The sequence below is a fragment of the Erithacus rubecula genome (genome assembly GCF_903797595.1).
Source record: "Erithacus rubecula genome assembly, chromosome: 29".
Lineage (NCBI taxonomy): Eukaryota > Metazoa > Chordata > Aves > Passeriformes > Muscicapidae > Erithacus > Erithacus rubecula.
The window spans coordinates 996,272-1,015,768 of NC_136681.1; the positions used below are offsets into that span (position 1 = coordinate 996,272).

General features: G+C 59.0%; 1 protein-coding gene across 3 annotated transcripts; it reads right to left on the reverse strand.

The window, feature by feature from the left end:
* Window positions 1-398: 398 nt before the first annotated feature.
* TCF7L1 (transcription factor 7 like 1) lies at window positions 399-16,026 on the reverse strand (the record flags this gene model as incomplete). Of its 3 annotated transcripts, XM_079328999.1 has the most annotated exons (12): window positions 399-1,481; window positions 1,548-1,623; window positions 1,836-1,943; window positions 2,343-2,502; window positions 2,578-2,721; window positions 3,213-3,296; window positions 3,566-3,668; window positions 4,090-4,222; window positions 4,489-4,572; window positions 14,240-14,367; window positions 15,369-15,429; window positions 15,508-16,026. In XM_079328999.1, the coding sequence occupies 12 exons, from the start codon at window positions 16,024-16,026 to the stop codon at window positions 1,021-1,023; spliced, it is 2,061 nt and encodes a 686-aa protein (XP_079185125.1). In that variant the 3' UTR covers window positions 399-1,020. The 3 variants fall into 3 exon arrangements, with proteins under 3 accessions (XP_079185125.1, XP_079185124.1, XP_079185126.1); XM_079328998.1 differs by having other exon boundaries at window positions 15,369-16,026; XM_079329000.1 differs by lacking the exon at window positions 2,578-2,721 and having other exon boundaries at window positions 15,369-16,026.
* Between the last annotated feature and the right edge of the window lie 3,471 nt (window positions 16,027-19,497).

The window sequence follows — 19,497 nt, forward strand, 5'->3', positions numbered from 1 at the left end:
GTTAAAATACAAGGAGAGGGGAGAGTCCTGATGCGCCCAAGTATTGAACTGACTGAGGACTCCAAATGGGTTGGTTTTCTGCTGGTCCTTTTTGATCCCAGTCTTTTCATCCCTGGTTTGGAAGAAGCAGGCTTGGAGAACCCAGTACACACCAGTAACTCCCACCCCCCTGGCTTCTTGGGCACTGGTTCACCCAACTCCCCCATGTCCTGATGACTGGATAACTCCAGTAAACTGTACACCATTGATGGACACCCCAAAATCCCCCTGTGCCCATCGACAGAGGGGATGCTGGACCTCAGGAGCAGGACTGGAGTCCCAGCCCAAGATACTTCCCAGGAAGGTGGCAGCAGGTAAGTAGTGGGTGCTGCCCACACAGACCACACTCACACAGTGAGTTGCAGCTGTAGTTTTATTTCCTTTTGTGAAAAATAACAGGATTTTGAGGTGATAAAAACACAACCCCTCCCAGGGCTCAGCCCCAGACCTTGCCCACCCCAGCACGACTGCAGGCAGGAGCAGCACCGACGAAGCAGCATCCCCAGGGCAGGATCCAGCTCCTTGCCAGGACAGAGCTGGGGATGGCAGCAGGACGGGAGGATTTGGGAGCAGCTGGAGGCATTCCTGCTCCTGGATGCGGGATGGAGTGGCAGTTCCAGTCAACACCTGCCGTGTTTGGTGCTGGCATCACCATGCGGGTTTCATCCCTGTGCCCCACGGCAGCGATGGGCACTCAGCTCATCCCACGGAGATTCCCATCGTCGGCAGCTTGTGGAGGGTCTATTGCATTTTTTTTTTTCCTTTTTTTTTCCTTTTTTTTTAATAAAAACAGTCTTTAGGTTGACTGCTGGCAGCAGCTCTTCTTCCAGAGCCTCCTTCCTCCAGAGTCTGCTTCCAAAGAGTTCAGAAAGGGTCAAATATTGACCAATAATGGTTTTGGCTGCGTTTGAATCTTGATTGTGGCTTCTGCAATGTACAGCAGGGAGGGGACGGGGACAGAGGGGGAGCGAGGCTCGTCCCTTAGTCAGCAGGTTTGGTGACCAGGGAGAGGGGCTGCGTCTGCAGCATGGCCAGGGCAGCCGGGAGGGAGCCGGGTGGGGACAGCAGGGCTGTGGGGGTCACCGAGGCAAAGGGGATGGGTCTGGAGAGGAGCGAGGGCGGGCTGCTGAGGCTGGAGGAGGAGGAGGAGGAGGAGGAGGAAGAGGAGGAGGAGGAGGAAGAGGAGGAGGAGGAGGAGGCTTTGCTGGTGAGGACTGTGGAATGCACGGCAAGCTGAGCCCTGGCCTCGGGCTTGGTGGTGAGCGAGAGCGGCTGGGCCTGCTCCGAGTGGGTGGCGGCCGGCGCGGCCGGCGAGGCCAGCGCTGCCGACGGCGTGGCCGGCGAGTCCAGCATGCTGCCGTGGGACGAGGCGGGGCTGGCGCACGGCTTCTCGGCCGCCAGGTACGGCACACACGGCTTCTTGCTCCGGGAGGGCAGCGAGCCTGCAGGGACAGACACGGTGTGAGGGCCGGAGCCGGCGCGGGGGCAGGCGGAGGGCGGGTACTCACTGTCCAAGTCGTGGCTTTGCTGCTGCTGCTGCTGCTGCTGCGCCAGCTTCTCACGCTTTCGCTTCTTTTTCTTGCCCTGGAAAAGAGGATTTGGGGTCCTTCCGTGACTTTTGGCCACCATGGGGGATGCTCTGGGGGGGGGAAACAGGGCTGATGGTGGCCCAGTGCATCTGCAGGGACTCAGCGCCATCAGCCACTGCCCCCAGCATCCTAAACACTGCCCCCCGAGCGCAGGCAGCCCCCTCCCACCAGGCAGAGCAGGAAGGGCCGGGTCAGGGCCACACGTACGTAGTTGTCCCGCGCTGACCAGGTCGGGTAGAGCTGCGAGTGCAGCTGCCGCTCCTTCCGCGCCAGCTCGTAGTACTTGGCCTGCTCCTCCCGTGACAGCGAGTGCCACTGTGGGGGAGAGCATGCTGCAGAGCCCAGAGCCACTCTGGGAACCCCAAAGCCAGGCTGGAACCCCCACGCTCGAACTGGAGACCCCAGAGCCAGGCTAGAGACCCCAAATGCACACCAGAAACACTGAACACATGCTAGGACACCCAGAGCCTTGCTGGAGATCTCAAAGGCACACACTGAAAACCCCAAAGTCGGCTGGAATCCCCAAATTCACACTGCTGACCCCGAGGACCTGCTGCCCTGGGCTGCAGAGCTCCATCCCTCCCCATCCCAGTGCCACCCAGGTCACCACCACCCCCTGGGACTCCCAGGGCTGGCAATACCCCAGGTCTGATCCATAGGGAGAAGTGAAGCTTGGGGTCTGAAGGGTCCCTGCTGGGGGGATCCCCACCGTACCCGCCGGCCTAGGATCTGGTTGATGGCAGCACTCTCCTTCAGCGTGCACTCAGCCACCACCTTGGCCCTCATCTCCTTCATGTACAGCATGAAGGCATTGAGAGGCTTCTTGATGTGGGGTTTCTTCTCCTCCTCCTTCTTTGCTGCCACGGGGGATTTCCTGCAAGGAGTGGGAGCAGAGGTCAGGACCCCCAGGACGAGCCCCCGTCCCCACAGCCGGCCTGGCCCCACTCACGAGCTGCCTCCAGGGCTGGCGCTGGGCTGGGAGGGCTCCTGCTTGACGATGGGCGAGACGATGGTGGGGTGTGGGATGCCTGAGGGGTGCAGCCCGTGCGTGGGTGGAGGCACCATGTGCGGGGAGAAGCGGCTGGACATCAAACTGCAGCGGGGGGAGAGGACAGGAGGGGTGGTCACCTCCCCATGGGCAGCCAAAGACCCTCCCAGAGAACCTCCTGGGCTGAGAGACCACCTGCCTCAACCCAGTTGAGTTGGAAACACTGAGAACATGCTGGAATCCCAAATGCACACCAAAAACCCCAAAACAATGCTACCCCAATCCACCCTAGAAACGCCAAATCCACTACCCAAAGCCATGCTGGAGATCCTGAGTGCACCTGAAAGCCCCCAGATCCCAACCCAGCTTTGAGATGGAGACACTGATCCAGCCCAAGCAATGCCCTGAGCCCATGGCATGTCCCATTCCTCCACCCGTGGGGACCAACCACAGCCTCTGGGGGAATTTTCAGCTGAGGAGACCACTCTGATCTCCTGAAACTGGTCTGTGCCCATGCTCTGTGCGCAGATAAGTGTCCCAAAACCCAGTGCCAGCTCTAGGGTACCCATGAGGGTCCCTCCTCCTCCAAGACCCACCTGGACATGGAGGCATTCATGGCAAGGGCTGGATATGGGTGCCGGAAGCCACCAGCAGGAATGGAGTACACGGGCTGGCCTTGCCTACAAAAACACGAGTTTCAGGGGAAAAAAATGATCCCTTTCCAGTTCATGGGCACCCTTGGATTGGTTTTCAGCTGATTTCCATCTGCAAGATTCCCAGATTTTTTACCAATAGGGAATCCCTCCCTTTCCACCCCCTACAGGGACCTGCAGCATCCTGATCTTGTGGGAAAAGTAGACAAAGTGGGAGGAGGAGGAGCAGGAGAAGGAGGGTCTCAGTCAGCAGTAGAATCCCCAGGGACCCCATGCCAGGGTCAGTCCATCCTTACTGTGGCACGAGCCAGCCCAGTGGGTGTGGGAGCTGCCCCACGGCTCCAGGCGACAGTGGGTAATAGGGGGGCAGCTCGGGGGGGTGCGGTGGCCGTGGGATCCCTGTGAGGGGCAGAGGCAGCAAGGAGGGAGGTCAGAACAGGAGCATGGCAGCCTTGGAGCCCCCAGTGCCCCCCAGCCCCTTTCCTCTGAGCACCCCATTTCCATCCCAGCACCCTCCCTTGAGCAGCCCATCTCCCTCAGCACCCATCACCCCAGGCTGGGCAGAGCTGAAACAGCCACTGCAGAGCCCTGGGGGGATCCCCACACCCCAACCTGACCTGTCACTGGGAAAGGACCCCCAGCCCCCTCCCAGAGGGGTTGAGACCACCCCAGAGGCAGAGGCAGCATCCAGCGGAGAGCCCCCTGATCCCAGCACATTCCCCACAGCACCCTGTTTCCTCTGCTCCCCCAAACCACTGGTGGTGAGCAGAAGTTTGTCTGGCTCCCCCAAACAGGCTGGTGCCCTCCAGCCCCAGCTCACCTGTCTTGGGGTCAATCTCTGGGGAGAGGTGGCCGGGGGGGGATCCTGGTGGGAAGGGCTCATTGCTGTAGGTGATGAGCGGCGTCAGCGGGTGCATGTGATGGGCGTGCTGCACCACTGGGACCTTGTTGGACTGTGGGGAGAGCACGTGGCAGGGATCTGGAACATTCCAGGACCCTCCTGGACAGCGGGACAGCACCACCACCCATGGCTGCCCCACCCTGGAACTGCTCCAGGCAGCTCAGAGCAACCTGGTTCAGTGGAAGGTGTCCCACAGCAGGATTGTGCCATTTTGGTCTTTAAGATCCTTTCCAACCCAAACCACTCTCAAATTCCCTGACTGTCAGGATCATGGGAGTGATGGGAAGCCACCACCCCATGGGAAGGGGCTGTTCTTACCAGGTGGGCAGGTGAGGGTGAGCGGTTGTCCTTCAGCGTGGCCCCGGTCGGCACGTCCAGCAGTGGCCACTTCATCTGCAGGTACTGTGGGAGGGATGGCACAATGCCCTCCAAGAACCTTGGACACCCCGGCCCCAAAAAATCCCCTGCCCCACTACACTGCACCAGTCCTGAAACATCCCCCCCAGCCCCAAATCACCCCACCCCTGGCCTCAAACACCCTCTGACCCCAAAACACCCCCAGCCCCAAAGCACCCCCAGATCTCAAAACCCCCCTCAGCCCCAAAGCACCCCCTGATCTCAAAACACCCCTCAGCCCCAAAGCTACCCCAACCCTGAAACATCTTGCTCAGCACTGAAACATTCCTACAGCCCTACAAAGAACCCCTATCCCCAAAAGATTCCCCAGCCCCAAAACTTCCCCGCAATCCCAAAATATTCCCTAGCTCTGAAACAACCCTCTGACCCCAAAATATTCCCTGGCCTTGCCTGCATACCCAGCTGAGGACACCCCAACCCATGGGTTGGTGGCAAAGAGGTCTTGGGGGTTTTTCTCCCTTTCTGGGTTAACATCTCACTGGGACACTGGGGTGTCTCCTTGGCACCCCCAAAGAAAGGTGCTTTGTGCAGTGCTTGGGGGACAGAAGCATTTCCCAAAGGCAGCAGGAGGGAGGGAGGGAGGGAGGGTCCCTGGAGATGCCAGGGTCAAGAATCTGGGAATGTGGCTGGAGCAGCTGCCTGCAGGGATTTCCCCAAATACAGAACTTCCTGAGCTGAGGCAGCTGGAAGGAAAACCCAGGAGGAGTCTGGGGGAGCATGAACTCTTCCAGGGCTGGGGGGTTCCTCCCCCTCTCACACCTCCTATCACCCTCTGCAGCACCTCTAGCTGTCCCCTGTCTCCAGCATACCCCTCCTGCACCCCACACCAACCTTGCATCTCTGCCTGTACCTCCAGTACTGCCCCTCCATTTCCAGTATCTCCAGCTGTGTTTCTGACACCCTTTCCCTGTGTTTCCAGTACCCCTCCCTGCACCTTCAGTCTCCTCCCTCTGCTTCCAGGAACCCTCCATCCCCAGCAGCCCCCTCTGTCTCCAGGTGCACCTCCCAGCACCCTCCATCACTCCATCTCCTGCTGGCACCCTCCCAGGACCCCCTGGCACTGCACAGTCCCAAAGCTGATGAGGATTCCTCACAATCCAACCATTTCCACAGCTGCTGGCACAGGGGATCCCCAAACCTGCCTAACCCAGGTGCCACTTCCCATGCCATCCTGGCACAGGGATGCTGCAGCACCACGCTCCCAGTGCCCCCACAGGGAGACTTTTGGCACTGCTGGGATAATCCCACAGGTGCCACGACTGGATCCATCCTCTGGCAGCTGCTGCAGGGCTGGGAGCTGGGACACCACGCACCCAGAGCATGCCTGGAATGTGGGTGGCCCCACAAGCCCAGGCTCACCCTGACCTGCTGACCCCACATCACCCGTGGGCTCATTGTCTCCTGTGGGCTGGCCATGACCTGCCAGCTCACTGTCCCCCCAGGTTCACTGTTACTCGTGGGCTCACTGGGACCCAGCAGGCCCTGTGATGAAGGAGCTGCTCCCCAAGTGGCAGCTTTGATACACCCTCCAAAAGCAGGAGATCCACAAAGCCAGGGCAGCCAAAATGTCCCAACAGCTCCATGGCCATGCCTGCAGCCACACCGGGGACCCCCCACCTGTCCCTAGGCAAGACCCACATTCCGAGCACCAGATAAGACCCTTGGTGCTTCCCACCATGTCCCCCTGCAGCTGTGTCCAGGACAGGGCAGGAGCTGCCCCCCCAGATCCCCAGGGGCTCCCTGAGCCCCCAGCCCCCCCCATCCCTGTCACAAAGGGGCTTTCTGGGCTCTCTGTAAGTGGAGAAGGCGCGAGGGGACGGGGACAGGCGGGGAGGCGGCGCAGGGGGGACGGCGCAGGGGGAAGGTTTGGGGGATAAAAGGCTGATTCTCATTTCGAGGCCATTTCAGGAGCCTGGGGAAGGGAAAGGGGGGAGAGGAAGAGGGGGGGGATTCTTTCAAATTATACAAAGCGGGGGGAGCTGGTGAATGGTTCAGTGGTGATGTGGAAAAATGCCCCCCCCCCCCCTTTTTCCTCCCCATCCCTTGGCTCCAGCTGGGACACAGCCCCCACTGTCCCCCCACATGGGGATCTGAGCTGTGAAACAGCAGCAAAAAAAAGAGAAGAAAATAGTTGAAAATCGGTCACATTCCAGAGAGATTAGAGCCAGTCCTGGGTCCTCGTTACCAGCCAATTAAAGCCAGGGATAACCCCTTCCCTGCTGGAACTTATCCCTCTGGGAGCCCCCAGACCCCGGAAGAAAAGGGGCCAGGGGATCCCCTGATGTCCAATTAAGGGTGTTCATGAGAGGATTTCCGCTCCCCTTCTGCACAGGCATCAATCCACTTGTGAAGACTTCCCTGGGAAGGGGGAAAATACTGCTCAAGAAATCCTGGCTGGGGCTGCATGGATCCTGGAGTGGCTCATGCCACCATCCTGGCGCCTGGTGTGGCTCATGCCACCATCCTGGACCCTGGAGTGGCTCATGCCACCACCCTGGATCCTGGAGTGGCTCATGCCACCATCCTGGACCCTGGAGTGGCTCATGCCACCATCCTGGATCCTGGAGTGGCACGTGCCACCATCCTGGATCCTGGAGTGGCTCATGTCACCATCCTGGATCCTGGAGTGGCATGTCAGGGTGGCTGCTGTGTGCCCCAGGACTGCAGGTCCCAGGACTGCACATTCTGTCAATTCCACATGCTGATGTCACATGTCCCAGCAGGATTGTCACAGTGTCCCAGGATTCCATCACCCAGCTGTGTCTCCCAGCATCTCCTGTGTCCATGTCCTGGTCCAAGCACTGTGTGTCCCAGCATTGCCACGCAGGTGAGATGTGATTTTTGAGGGAAATGTGTTTTCCAGGCTGGATGCACCATATTCAGGTGTCCCAGGATCACCCATCCCAGCACTGCCTGTCCCACTGCTCCATTTTCCAGGCCCTGCAACTCATCCTAGTGCTGCACATTCCATCACTTCTCCTGATGCTCCGTGTCCCTGTACAGGCTCTTCTCTGTAGGATCAAAGCCTCAGGCTTGGTACTCACTGGCCTCATTTTGGGAGAGAAAAGGTCTGTTTGGAACCATTTTGCCAGAGGCTCTGGGGCAGGAGCCTCTTTGCTTCTCCCTTTGCCTGCAGAGGCTCCAGCTCAGAGATGATTCTGCAGGAACCACCACGGAGAAGATCCAGGTGATCCCAGCTTGATCCCAGCTTATTAGTGCTTCATCCCCATCCCCAAAACACCCCAGGTGAGCTAGAAGGCACCTAGGAAGATTTCCACAGGCATCTGTGTGTTTAAGCATTCATCCTTTTGTCCCAGGACAGGAGGTGGGAATGGAGCCCCCAGTCATCCATCCTCAAGTCAATCCCTTTTCCAGCCTGAATTCCCAGGGCTTTGCAAAGTCCCCTGAGCCCCTCCAAAGACCCCCAGATTCCCAGCCTGTTTACACAGCTGCAGGATAACCAACAGCCCTTCCCCCTCCCACCTCTGCTCCAGCCCTTCTCCCCTAAAATTCATCCAAAAATCATGCTGGGCAAGACAGGACAGGCCAAGCATTAGGGCAGAAAATGGGGGTTTGTAGGATGTTTAGTGGAGGCACCAAAAATCTTTGTCCAGGCATGGCCACTGCAGCCCCATGGCATCCCAAGATCCAGCTTTGGGCAGTGCCACTGGCTTGTTTGGGAAAAAACACCCAAATTTGGCTCCAGGAGTGACAGGGAGATGGGGTTTTTGAGAGAAATGAGGATTCTGGGCTCAATGCATCACGCAGTCCCTTAAAACTGTGCATGGGCATAAGAAGGTGGAGAAAACCCCAAATCTGCCCTGCCAGAAGGGTCTGGGGCTGCACCCAGGGATGCTGCAGATGGGGATGGCATCAACAGCAACTGGGGGGAAGCCCCAAATGGGGAAAAAGGGGTGGCAGAAGGGGGGGGAAAGGAGAGGGGAAAGGAGAGACCTGGCCTCTCACCCTCCTGAGCCAGGATGGGGTGTCCTCCACACCCCAACAAATCACTCCAAACACCAAAAATCAGGGAGAAAACGCAGGAGCATCCCGGCCACAGAGCCCATCACCCGTCCTGCACCCTCGCACTGCAGCTGCTGCATTCTGCTTCCCTGGGGTAACTGGGAAGAGAGAAATCCCAATTACAGCTGGATTTACAGCCCAGGGAATGAGACATAAATCTCTCCCCCACCCCCACCATCCATCCGCTTCCCAGCCAAATAATCTCCTCCAGATGTTGCCCATGAACACCAGGATGACAAATTCCAGCCAGGAGAATTTTGGAGAGGGTCTCTTGCATCCCCACATCCCTGGGAGAACCCCAAAACTTCCTGGTAAGAGTCATTTTCCCATCTGGATTTAGGGTTTCTGAAGGGTGATATGGGGGTGATACAAGAGACATCACCATGTCCCGTTTTAGCATTTTTTGGGTGACACTGCCTAGGCAAAGGCTGTACCAGGTGGGGACAAGGATTTTGGGGTGAGAATGAGGGTTTGTGACACCTTAACAACAGATGTTTCTCCATGCCCATAACACAGCCACATACCAGATGGGAAATGCCAACGGGGCTGGGATGGGAAGGTGGAAAAAGCAGCTGGGAGATTAAAAGTAAGTAAAAAAACTCCTTCATTTGGGATGAGCTTGGAGTGGTGGCACTTGTACGACCTCATCTCCACCCAGAGATGCCATATCCCCACCCTAGGACACTGGTGGCATCTGCTGAAGAACTCAGATCTGCAGAGGAAGGCAGGAGAGGGAAGGTAGGATGGGAGGGATGGGAGGCAGCAGGATGAGGCTGGAGCACTGCCAGGACACCAGGGGGGACAGAGCTCACCCAGAGCAGCCTTGGCACAGGGATGGCCGAGCACCCAGCACATGTGGGTGCCCCGAGTATCCCAAGCTTCCCTCACCCACGGGTGCCCTGAGCACACTCTCCCCACATGGGACCTGAACATCCCTTTCCCCTGGGTGACTCGAGCATCCCACGGACACCCTGAGCTTTCCCCACCCTGGTGCACTGAGTACCCTTCACCTTTGGGTGCCCCAGCACTCCTTGCAGGCCTTGGCCATGGGGCAGGACAGGCTCAGTGTCTGCTCCCTGCCCCCTCCTCCCTGTCCCCAAACCCAGTGGCCCCCAATCCTTGCTGCTGCACCGAGGCTTTTGTCTGCAGCTCCCAGCCCCAGTCTCAATGGATCCATTCATCTCTTTGCATCCTGGGGCATCCCAGCAGGAGCAGCAGGAGCAGCAACCCGCTGCTCCCGAGCCTCCCCAGAGCATCCTGGAGCTGGGGCTGCAGCACCCCGGGGACAGCAGCACAGCCAGCTCCCCACCCTGCCAGCTCCCCAGGGTGAACACACCGGGTGAAATCCTTGCCAAAAAACACCTGAAAAAGCAGCAAACCGGGAAGGGGCACATCACCCCTTACCCTCTCCTTTGGATAACCTCCCCACACTCCCTCCCCTTTCCCCCAGCTCCGAGCGACAGAACAGAACAGAACTGAACACAACCCGGTGCCGGTCCCAGCCCCTTCTTCCCTTATCCCTCCTCTTCCTCCATCCAGGATGCACCGGGCACTTCCCCTCGGGTTCCTCTTCCCTCCCAAGCTCCTGCCAGCGAATTCAAGGAAGGAAAACTAATGAAAAGCAGCTGCTGGGAATTCCAGAAGGATGATGAATGCGCCTCAGCCCCGGAACAATCCCAGGGCTGAGCAGAGGCGCCCCGAGCACTTACTTCATCGCTTTAATTTGGGAATCGTGTTAGAAAAGGAGGGAGGAGGGAGATTTGCGGGGTGGGGGGAGTGGAAACCTCCTGTAGGTCTACAAACTCCGCCCGCAGGGTAATTAGCTGAAGAGCATAATTAAGGAGCGGGATAAAGGGGCCATTGTGTGCGGCAGCTCTGCAGAGCAGGCGGGAGAGTCTGGGAGTAGGGAAACTGAGGCACGGGGAGGGCTCAGAGCCGGGGAGGACTGGATCAACCCAGCAGCTGCACGGAGCAACACGGACAAGCCAAAACGTGGGAAAAACCAGTGTTTTCCCTTAATATTTTCCAGGTGGGGAAGGAAGGCGGCACTGATGGGGGGGCAAATCCCAAAAAAACCCAGAAAATGCCAAATTAGTGCAGGAGGAAGGAGGAGCTGCCGTGGTCCGAGGATGCTGAGTATCGAGTGAGCCCCCACGCCGGAAAAATCCCCCCATTCCAACACCTCCATCGCATCCCAACGCCAAAACCCTCCATGCTCTGCCAGAACCGCCAGCAAGACCCGCCTGGTTTTTGGAGCAACCCTTTTTCCTGCCAAAAATCCGTATTTTAATCATTTTCCTTGGCAGCAGCGCAGTTAAGGATCTATTTTCTTTAGGAGACAGATACGGCTCTGTATCCTCGGGAATTCATGGCAGGAGTGGCATAAAAAAAGCTGGAATAAGCCCGGGTTATGGATTTTTCCCTCATTTATTTTGGGATCGCAGTCTGCCGAGGTGCATTAATTACACCGAGGTGCATTAATTACACCGGCATGGCGTCGGGAGAGCTGTTTGGATGGAATTCCATGCCTGAGGAAGGTTTGGATTTATTTAAATCCTCGCCTCCAGACTCGAATTCCTGGGGTTAAACTGGTTTTTTTTGGGAATAATGCCAATCCTGTGCATGGTCTCAGCTTCGTTGCTCCGGCAGTGCTGTGCCTGGTCCTGGTTCCATCCACTTCCGAGGCAGGGAAAGATGCTGGGATGAGATTTTACCCCAGGATGGATCCATCCCATACTGGGTTTGGGATAAAACCCATCAACACCACATGATCCTGACGGAATGGATCCAGTATCAAAGCAATAGGGTTTTGCATCCACCAAGTTCATGCATGTCCAGAGCTTTTCCTTTCCATCCCACCCTGGAGATATTTGTGTTGTTGGGAATGATCCCAAGGAGCCAAAATCAGCCTCGTGGGTCCCCAGTTCCTGGCTCCCCATGAGAAACCCAGGCTAAAACGCTGCTCCAAACAGCAATGCCATCGTTAGATTCCAACAAACCCGTTCACCATCAAGAGCAGAGCCTCAAAAATACTCCCTGGACAGGAATTGCCAGGAAAGTGATACTGGGGACCACAGACACTTCCCAGATTCCAGGATCCCGTTTGGAAATAACCCAGGAGCAAAGTGAGTTCACACAGATTGAAGAGCAGGAGCAGCATCCATCCATTGGTGCTTGGTGAGTTGGCACAGAGATGGGACTTCTCCTGGTTTGGAGCGTGGGATGCCACTGTGTAACCGGATTCCTAAATATTTCCCAGATTTCCATAGATATCCCAGATTTCTAAAGATTTTGGAGTGGAGAAATCCAGAAGCACTGCTTCCCTGCCCAGTATTCAAAAAAAAGTCATCCAGTTGTTTGGCTGTCAGATCAGTCCTGGCATATACAGACTCATCCATCCCTAGGATCCACCACCTTCCTGGCCACCTCCTTGGAGCATCTCCTGGCCATGGAGATTATCTGGGGTTTGGGTTTCTTCTCCCAAAATCTTTCTTTTCCATGCAGATCAATCCACAGCACCTGGCTGTGAAATATGAAGTTGGATGCCATGGCCACTAGGATGCTGGGTCCTGCAGATCCTACAGCTTGTTTCCTCCAACGCTGGGGCAAAAAATGAAGGAAACAAGGAAAAGATGTTTCCCAAGGCAGCCTGTGCCTTCTGCCACCCCGGCATTCTGCATGTGCAGGCTCATCCAGAGCCTCCTGGGATGAAGGTGGGAGGTGGGTTTGGCAAGCTTGATGCCCTCGGGTGATGCTGCACCCAGCTGGATCCAGAAGGGATTGGGAGGCTGCTTCCAGCAGAGGATTGGGCAGGCTGTGCCTGCATGTATCCAGCAGGGAATCGGGGATGCTGCGTCCAGATTGATCCGGTACAGGATCAAGGATTCTGTTTCCAGGTGGCTGCAGTATGGGATGGAAGAGGCTGAGCCTGGATGGATCCACAATCAGACCCAGGATGCTGTGCCCAGGTGGATTCAATATGGGATCAGGGATGCTGTGCCTGGATGGATCAGGAACAGGATCAATGACGCTGAGCCCGGCCGGATCAACACGAGACAAACATGTTGTGCCTGGTTTGGGATTGAGGATGCTGCACTCAAACGGATCCAGTAGAGGAACAAAGATGCTGTGTCTGGCTGGATCCAGGCCAGGACCAAGGATGCTCTGTCCTGCCATCTTCTGTTACGGGATTGAGGATGTTGAGCCTTGCTGGATCTGGCACAGGATCAGGCATGCTGTGCCTAGGTGGATCCAATGTGGGATCAGGGACACTGTGCCCATCCAGTTGCACTTGACACGATGATGTCCTGGGAACTGGGGGATCCCTGTGCTGCCACACTGTGGGAGCTCATGGAAGGGGGCTTGCTGATGGGCACAGTGGGCATGAGTTGCCATGGGATCCAGCAGGGCCTCACCCAGCAGCACCACAAAATTCACCCAACCTGCCCCAGCCTCCCTAGCTCCCACACACACACTTCTCACTAACTTGGCTCCATCCAGAGGCCCAAATCCATTGGAATTCAGCCCCATCCCAACCCCAGTCAACCCCAGCCATCGCTCTAAAACATCGGGGAGGCGACACCCACTCCAGCCCCTGTTAATTAATCCCCTTTCTGGGATTCATTAAATCATCGTTAGCGGCGGCTTGTGACGGATCCCAATCCTTCCTCATTATCCAGGATTCCTTGCCAGTGTTTGGCATTGTGGTCAGTCCTGCTTCATCCCCAAAACCTCATAATCCCAAGAGTGACAAATTGGGAATACAACCTTTATCCAGCTGACTGCAAAATACCGGAATAATTAGCTTATCGGCCCTCCCCATCCCAGGATTTGCACTTCATGGTCACTTTAGCCAGTTGCTTCCAGGAAAGCAAAAGTAGGAAAACCCTGAAAATATGGAAAACTCCACACGAATCCAGCTGGATCCCGGGACTTCAAACCATTATAAATGCCACAATATTGTTGTCCCATATATGTTCCACATGAGAACAGAGTTCCCTATGGATCCCCAGAAATATGTGGAAAAGCATCACTGGAGCGAGAAACACACGTGGACAAACAGAAGTGAGGAGCAGTGCTCCAGCCCGGGATTCGGTGGGTACCACCAGCATCCCTCCCCGAGGGCCCAGGATCCCCGGAGGGCTGAGAATTCCCTTCTCCCTCGGGGGGCCTGAGAATTCCACCCAGGATGGCCCTGTAGGGCCGCGCAGGAACACCTTATGTTCCTAAAATACCTTTATATCCCTGAAATTACTTTGAGATGCTAACCAAGAAGTTGAGTGGGTTTGGGGACTGAGAGTCTCTGCTCCCTCTCTGAGAGTCAGCTCCCCTCTCCTACGACCCCCTCCCCACCAGTTCTCGCTCAATTTGCTTAATCACTTCTCCCCCCGCGGCCAATATTGGCCCATTAACGGCTTTAAAACCCTTTTAAATGAGAAAAGCGGCAACTCAGGGTCAGGTTTCGGGGCGGGTCCCCCGGAGTGAAGCCCCCCCAAAGCAAAAATACTGAATTTCTTGGGGTTTTTCGTAAGCATCCAGCAGGAGGGGCTGTGAGGCTTAGGGGGGTCTGAGCATCCGCAAAGGTGAGGTGAGGCTGGGGGGGTCGGAGACGGTCCGGGGGGATACTTACGGTGCGGGCTCCACCGGGAGACAGGGCTCCATTGGCGAGGTAGGGGCTGCCCAGCTCAGGGAGCATCAGGAAGGGGTAGCCAGGATAGGGGGGGCCCTTAAAAAAACCCCCATCTTGTCGTCTGACCACTGGGGAGAAAAGGAAGGGGGGGTCAGGAGGTGGAGCGGTGGGGGGTGCACCCACGGAGCAGGGGGGCATGGCTGGTGCATGGGGGTCCAGGGAAGCCCCTCTGAGGATGTCCAACTCATTTTGTGAGAGTCCTTGGTTCTCATGGAAGGTTCTCTGCACTTGCGGGGCGTGGGTGAGTCCCTCTGGGGGTGCCCAAGTCGCTTGGGAGGGTCCTTGGTTTTCTAGGGGCTCCCACTTGGGGGACACCTGGGTCCGTCCCTCTGGGGGTGCCCAAGTCCCTTAGGGGGATCCTTGGTTCTGTTAGGAGATCCCCGCTGGGGCAGGCGAGGGGCCTCTGGGGTCCCTCTGGGGGTGTCCAAGTCTTTTGGGGACGTCCCTGGTTTTCCTGGGGGAGGGTCCCTGCTGGGGAGCGCGGTCGGGACGGGATCTCGGCTGCATGGGGGGAATCCCGGGGGGTGGCGGGTCCAGTGCTGGTCACTCCCTGGAAAGACCCTGGCGGTGCCCCCAGCTCGGCTGCTCCGTGGAGCCATGGGGACACCGATCCTCCGTGGGGAAGCGACCGGGGCCGGTTACTGGGGCGGGGGGCGGGACCTGGGGCCGGTGGGGTGCGAGAGGGGACGAGACAGGAGAGCAGACACGGGGGAGGCGACACGGGAGCTGAACTGGGGGACACGGCAGATGGACACACGGGGGGGCGAGGACACGAGGGTGAGGATATGGAGGGGGGAATTTGGGGGGGTGGTGAGGACACCAGGGAGAGGAACGCGGCGGGCGGGATACGAGGGAAGTAAGACACGGGGGGGACACACATGGGGGGTGAGGACACCGCTGTGGGGAGACACCGTGGGGAGAACTGGAGGACACAGGGAGGCGAGACGGGGGGGGCACACGAAGGGTCCCGCCCGCAGCCGGGGGCGGAAACAAAGAAGTTGGGAAGTGTCGGCTGGTCCCGGGGGATGTGGCGGGGAGCAGGGGGGCGCCGGGAAGGGGGGTCCGGTACCTTCTGCCAGAGAGTCCCGCGGCTTCTGGAAACTTTCCCGGGGCGGCGGGGGCCGCTCCGCCTGCGGGGAGAGGCGGTGAGCGGAGCGGGGCCGGGCGGGGGGCGCCTCCCCCCGGCTCCCCGCCGCCCCTCGCCTCACCTCGGGGCCGGGGCCGACCACGGGACCGGGGCCCCCTCGGTTCTCGGTCTCGCTGACCAGCGAGGACTTGAGCTCGTCCAGGTCCCCATGGGCCGAGCCGCGCCCCGCGCCCTTGTCCTGCTCCTCGCCCTCGTCCTGGAAGGCGATGAGCTCGTCGGGGGCCCCCAGGTCGTCTCCCCCCGTCGGTTCCAGCTGCGGCATCGTGGGGTCCCGCCCCGGCCCCGCCGGGCCCCGCCGCCGCCGCCGCCACCGCCCGGAGGGTCGGGAATGCGCGGGGCGGCGGGGCGGGGAGGAGCCGGGATGCAAACCGACACCGGGGGCCGGGCAGGGGCTCGCACCGCCCCGCCGGGCCCGCACCGCTCCGCACTGGTCCCGCCGCCGGCCGCGCACCGGCCCCGCTGCCCACGGGGCGCCCACGGGGCGACGGTCGGTCCCGCTGCGCCCGAGGCTCCCTGCACGTCCGGGCGCCCCACATACTGTCCGGGCTCTCCCTATCCCGTGCATACCGCCCCATCCCATCCTGCGTTCCTCCACCTTGACCAGGGTGCCCCAGCTGGGGTCGCCTCGTCCCGTGCAGGGTGTCACCTCCCATCCGAGTGTTCCCATCCCACGCGTGGTCTCCCCATTCCATGCAGGGTGACACTTCTGATACGTCTGAGTGTTCTCAGTTCTACTCATGGTCTCCCCCATTCCGTCCGTGTTCTTCCCACCCTGCCCTGCGTCCCCCCATCCATCCCAGGGTGTCCCCTCCCATCTGGCTGCTCTCCTTGCCCCCCCATCCTATGGAGTTTCCTGCACCTTCCCTGAGTGCCCCCATCCCACCCAGGGTGCCCATCACTCCACCATTCCTGTCCTGCCGGGATGCACGAATCCCATTTGGTGTGCCTCCAGGTATTACATCTCACCGGGGACACCCAGGCCCACCATCCCACCCAGGTGTTTCACCACACCAGAGTGACCCCAGTCCACCCCAGTGCCCCTGTCCCCTCCCCCCGGGAATGCTCAGAGGGTTATGCCTATTCCCTCCCCGCCCTGGGGGCAGGGTCCTGCCGTGATGGGTCCAGCCAGCCTGCAAGGACAGACTCATCCGAAAAACCTTTTTCCCCTTTTTTTTACACGGTGGGCTCATTCCCCCATGACAGGCACTTGTGAGGCTGGTGGGATGGCACCAAATGGGGCTTTATCCAGCATCTCCAAACCATTCTCTTTATCCCATCCAATCACCCACAGCCTGACCGTGAACCCCAATCTCCAGCCATCACCAGTTCCACAACCCCTGGGGCCACCAGACTCCGCCACCCCCCGGCAGCCCCTCGCTCTGCGCCACAAAGGTTCTTCAGTTGCTCTGCCTGAAATACTTCATGAAAAGGCTTTTGTGCCATCGAAATCGCTGGTGACCCCAGTCCCCCCTGCCCAGGATTCCCAAGGAAAAGCAGGAGGCAGCTGCGGGGGGGTCGTGCCGGCTGGCCCTTCCTCACTCCCAGCCCTCCAGATGTTTTATTGCCCTGTGTTTAATTAGCGTTTCCAGCCACGTGCTGAATGGGGAGCTCACATCTGCCCTGTCTTCCCAGACAGCTCCCTGTTTAGACGTACATGGAGTCGGGGGTATGGATACGTCCAGAGGTCTGTGTGAGTCCCAGGATGCTAAAAATTATAAATAATCACCTCATGCAGTATTTTTGCCCATATTTCCCATAAATAACATGGGACGAATCCTCAAGACCTGAGGAGGTGGCTGGTTCTCAACAGGGGATATGTGGAGGGTGAACATCCCATGTCACCCAGCATTCCCCAGGTGCCCCCTAACTTTGCACTTGGATGAATTCCTAAAGTATAAAAATGGCACTGGCAGTTCTGCAGTTTCGGGGTGTTTCCCAACATTTTTGTAGGTCGTACAAACACAGGAGAGCCTCCTCAATGGGTTTCATCCACTGGGAGGTGATATCTGGTGTTTTTGAATGGATGAATGGATGGGGAATTCCATGGGATGGAGGGGATGGGGGGAGTGTCTGGTGGGACCATCTGACACCCCGGAATCTTCAGCTGCCATGGGACTCTCAACCAGCCCAGGACCCTCAACTGTTCCTTCAGTCTTGGTCACCACAGGAAGTTTGGTCACCCTGGGATCCAACACCCATCCCAGACACCCCACACCAGGACTCTCAGCCACCCCAGAAGCCTTGGACAACCTGGGACCCTCAGGTACCCCCGGACCTACAGAAACCCTAGGACTTTTAGGTGCCTCAGGATCCTGGGACATCCCAGGACCTTCCTTCATTCCATTCACCCTCTCCCACCCCATTCCACTCCCCCTGACACATTTTTCCCTGAGAACTGGGGACACGAGGTTGTTCCCACCCCACTCCACCTCCTCAACTAAAGCCTGAAGCCCCAAGGAGACAAATCCTGACAGAGCATTGGAACCATCACTGTCTCTGGGGACAAACTGGGGTCCGGGGGGGCGCGTTAAACCCCACCTCACTCTCCCGGGGCAGGAAAAGCTCGGCCCTCGTTATTTTCCCCATGCGTGAAGTCATGGTGGGTCATGGGTGGGTTGCTTCCCCCGTGACCCCCGAGGCCGCAGGGGTGGGGGTGAAACGCCGCAGGAGTTTTGTGGGAACCTCCCCGTCTCCACGTACTTGCAGCTCTCCCAACTTAAAAGTGACCCCGAACGTGGAGGAAGGCTCGAGGGAGAGAAAGGGGACCCGATGGAGGGCTGCCCCGAAATCCCCCGAGCAATCGTTCCCCACGCGGTGGCAGCGCGCTGCCAGCTAGATGTTGGCAGCGGGGGAGGGCTGGCGGACAATGAGCCGCTAATGTCCCATTAACACATTCTGGGGACGCCGCCGGAGCAGGGCACATCCCCTGTCCCTCCCCCGCCTCGGGTCGCCTCCTGTGTCCCCATCAGGGCACCTCCTGCCTCCCAAGGGCACCTCTTCGGCAGGGCCGGGGTGGAGAGGGAGTGAGGGGCAGAATTTTGATTATTTGGCCTAAAATGGAAACGCATTTATACCCCAAAAAGCTCCAGGCTCCGAACTGCTTCGGTACCGGCAAACATCCCTGATGTGCCCCCCGCTGAGGTCGGGAAATGAGGGAAGCCCCCGGAAATGCCGATTTTCTCCAGCCGGGGGCTGCGATCGGGGGTGCGGGGATGGGCAGGGCCGGATGGGATGTGGACGCTGTCGGGGCTGCACTGCCGCACAGAACCCCAAGAACCACCTGGAACCGAGGGAACCGCCCGGAATGGGGGTCCCTGAGAACCCCCACGGGATGGGAGTCTCCGAAAACTGATCTGGGGTGGGGGGACCCTGGAACTGCCCGGGAACGGGGGGAGCCCTCAAGAGTCATTCTGGGACGGGGGAACCCCAGAACCGCCCCGGGGTGGGGCGAGAGCCGCTCCGGGACAGAGGAGCCCAGGAACCCCTGGGATGGGGGGTCCGTGAGACACTGAGCCGCGGGACGGGGCGGGAACGGCCTGGTGGGTGGGGGGGGGGGTCTGTCTGCCGGTGGTCTGTTATTGGGGGGGGGGGCGGTCTGTGTGTCCGGGGTCTGTTATTGGAGGGGGGGGGCGGTCTGTGGGTCCGGGGTCTGTTATTCGGGGGGCGGTCTGTGTGTCCGGGGTCTGTTATTGGAGGGGGGGGGCGGTCTGTGGGTCCGGGGTCTGTTATTCGGGGGGTGGTCTGTGGGTCCGGGGTCTGTTATTCGGGGGAAGTCGGTCAGTCTGTCCGGGGGGGGTCGCCCTGTCGGGTTCTGTTGTTCGGGGGCGGGGTCTGGTATTTAGGGGGTGTTCGCGCTGTCGGGGGTGGGCTCTCTGTGGGGGCGTGGCCTATCGATACAGGGGCGCGGTCTAGCTGTGCGGGGGCGCGGCTTAGGCTCTTGTGGGCGGGGCCTAGAGGGGCGGGACTGTCCGGGACCGGGTCGGGCGCTTCCGGGGCGGGGTGGCCGTGCCGGGGCGGTGCCGGTACCACCGGCGGGGCGGTGCCGGGGGCG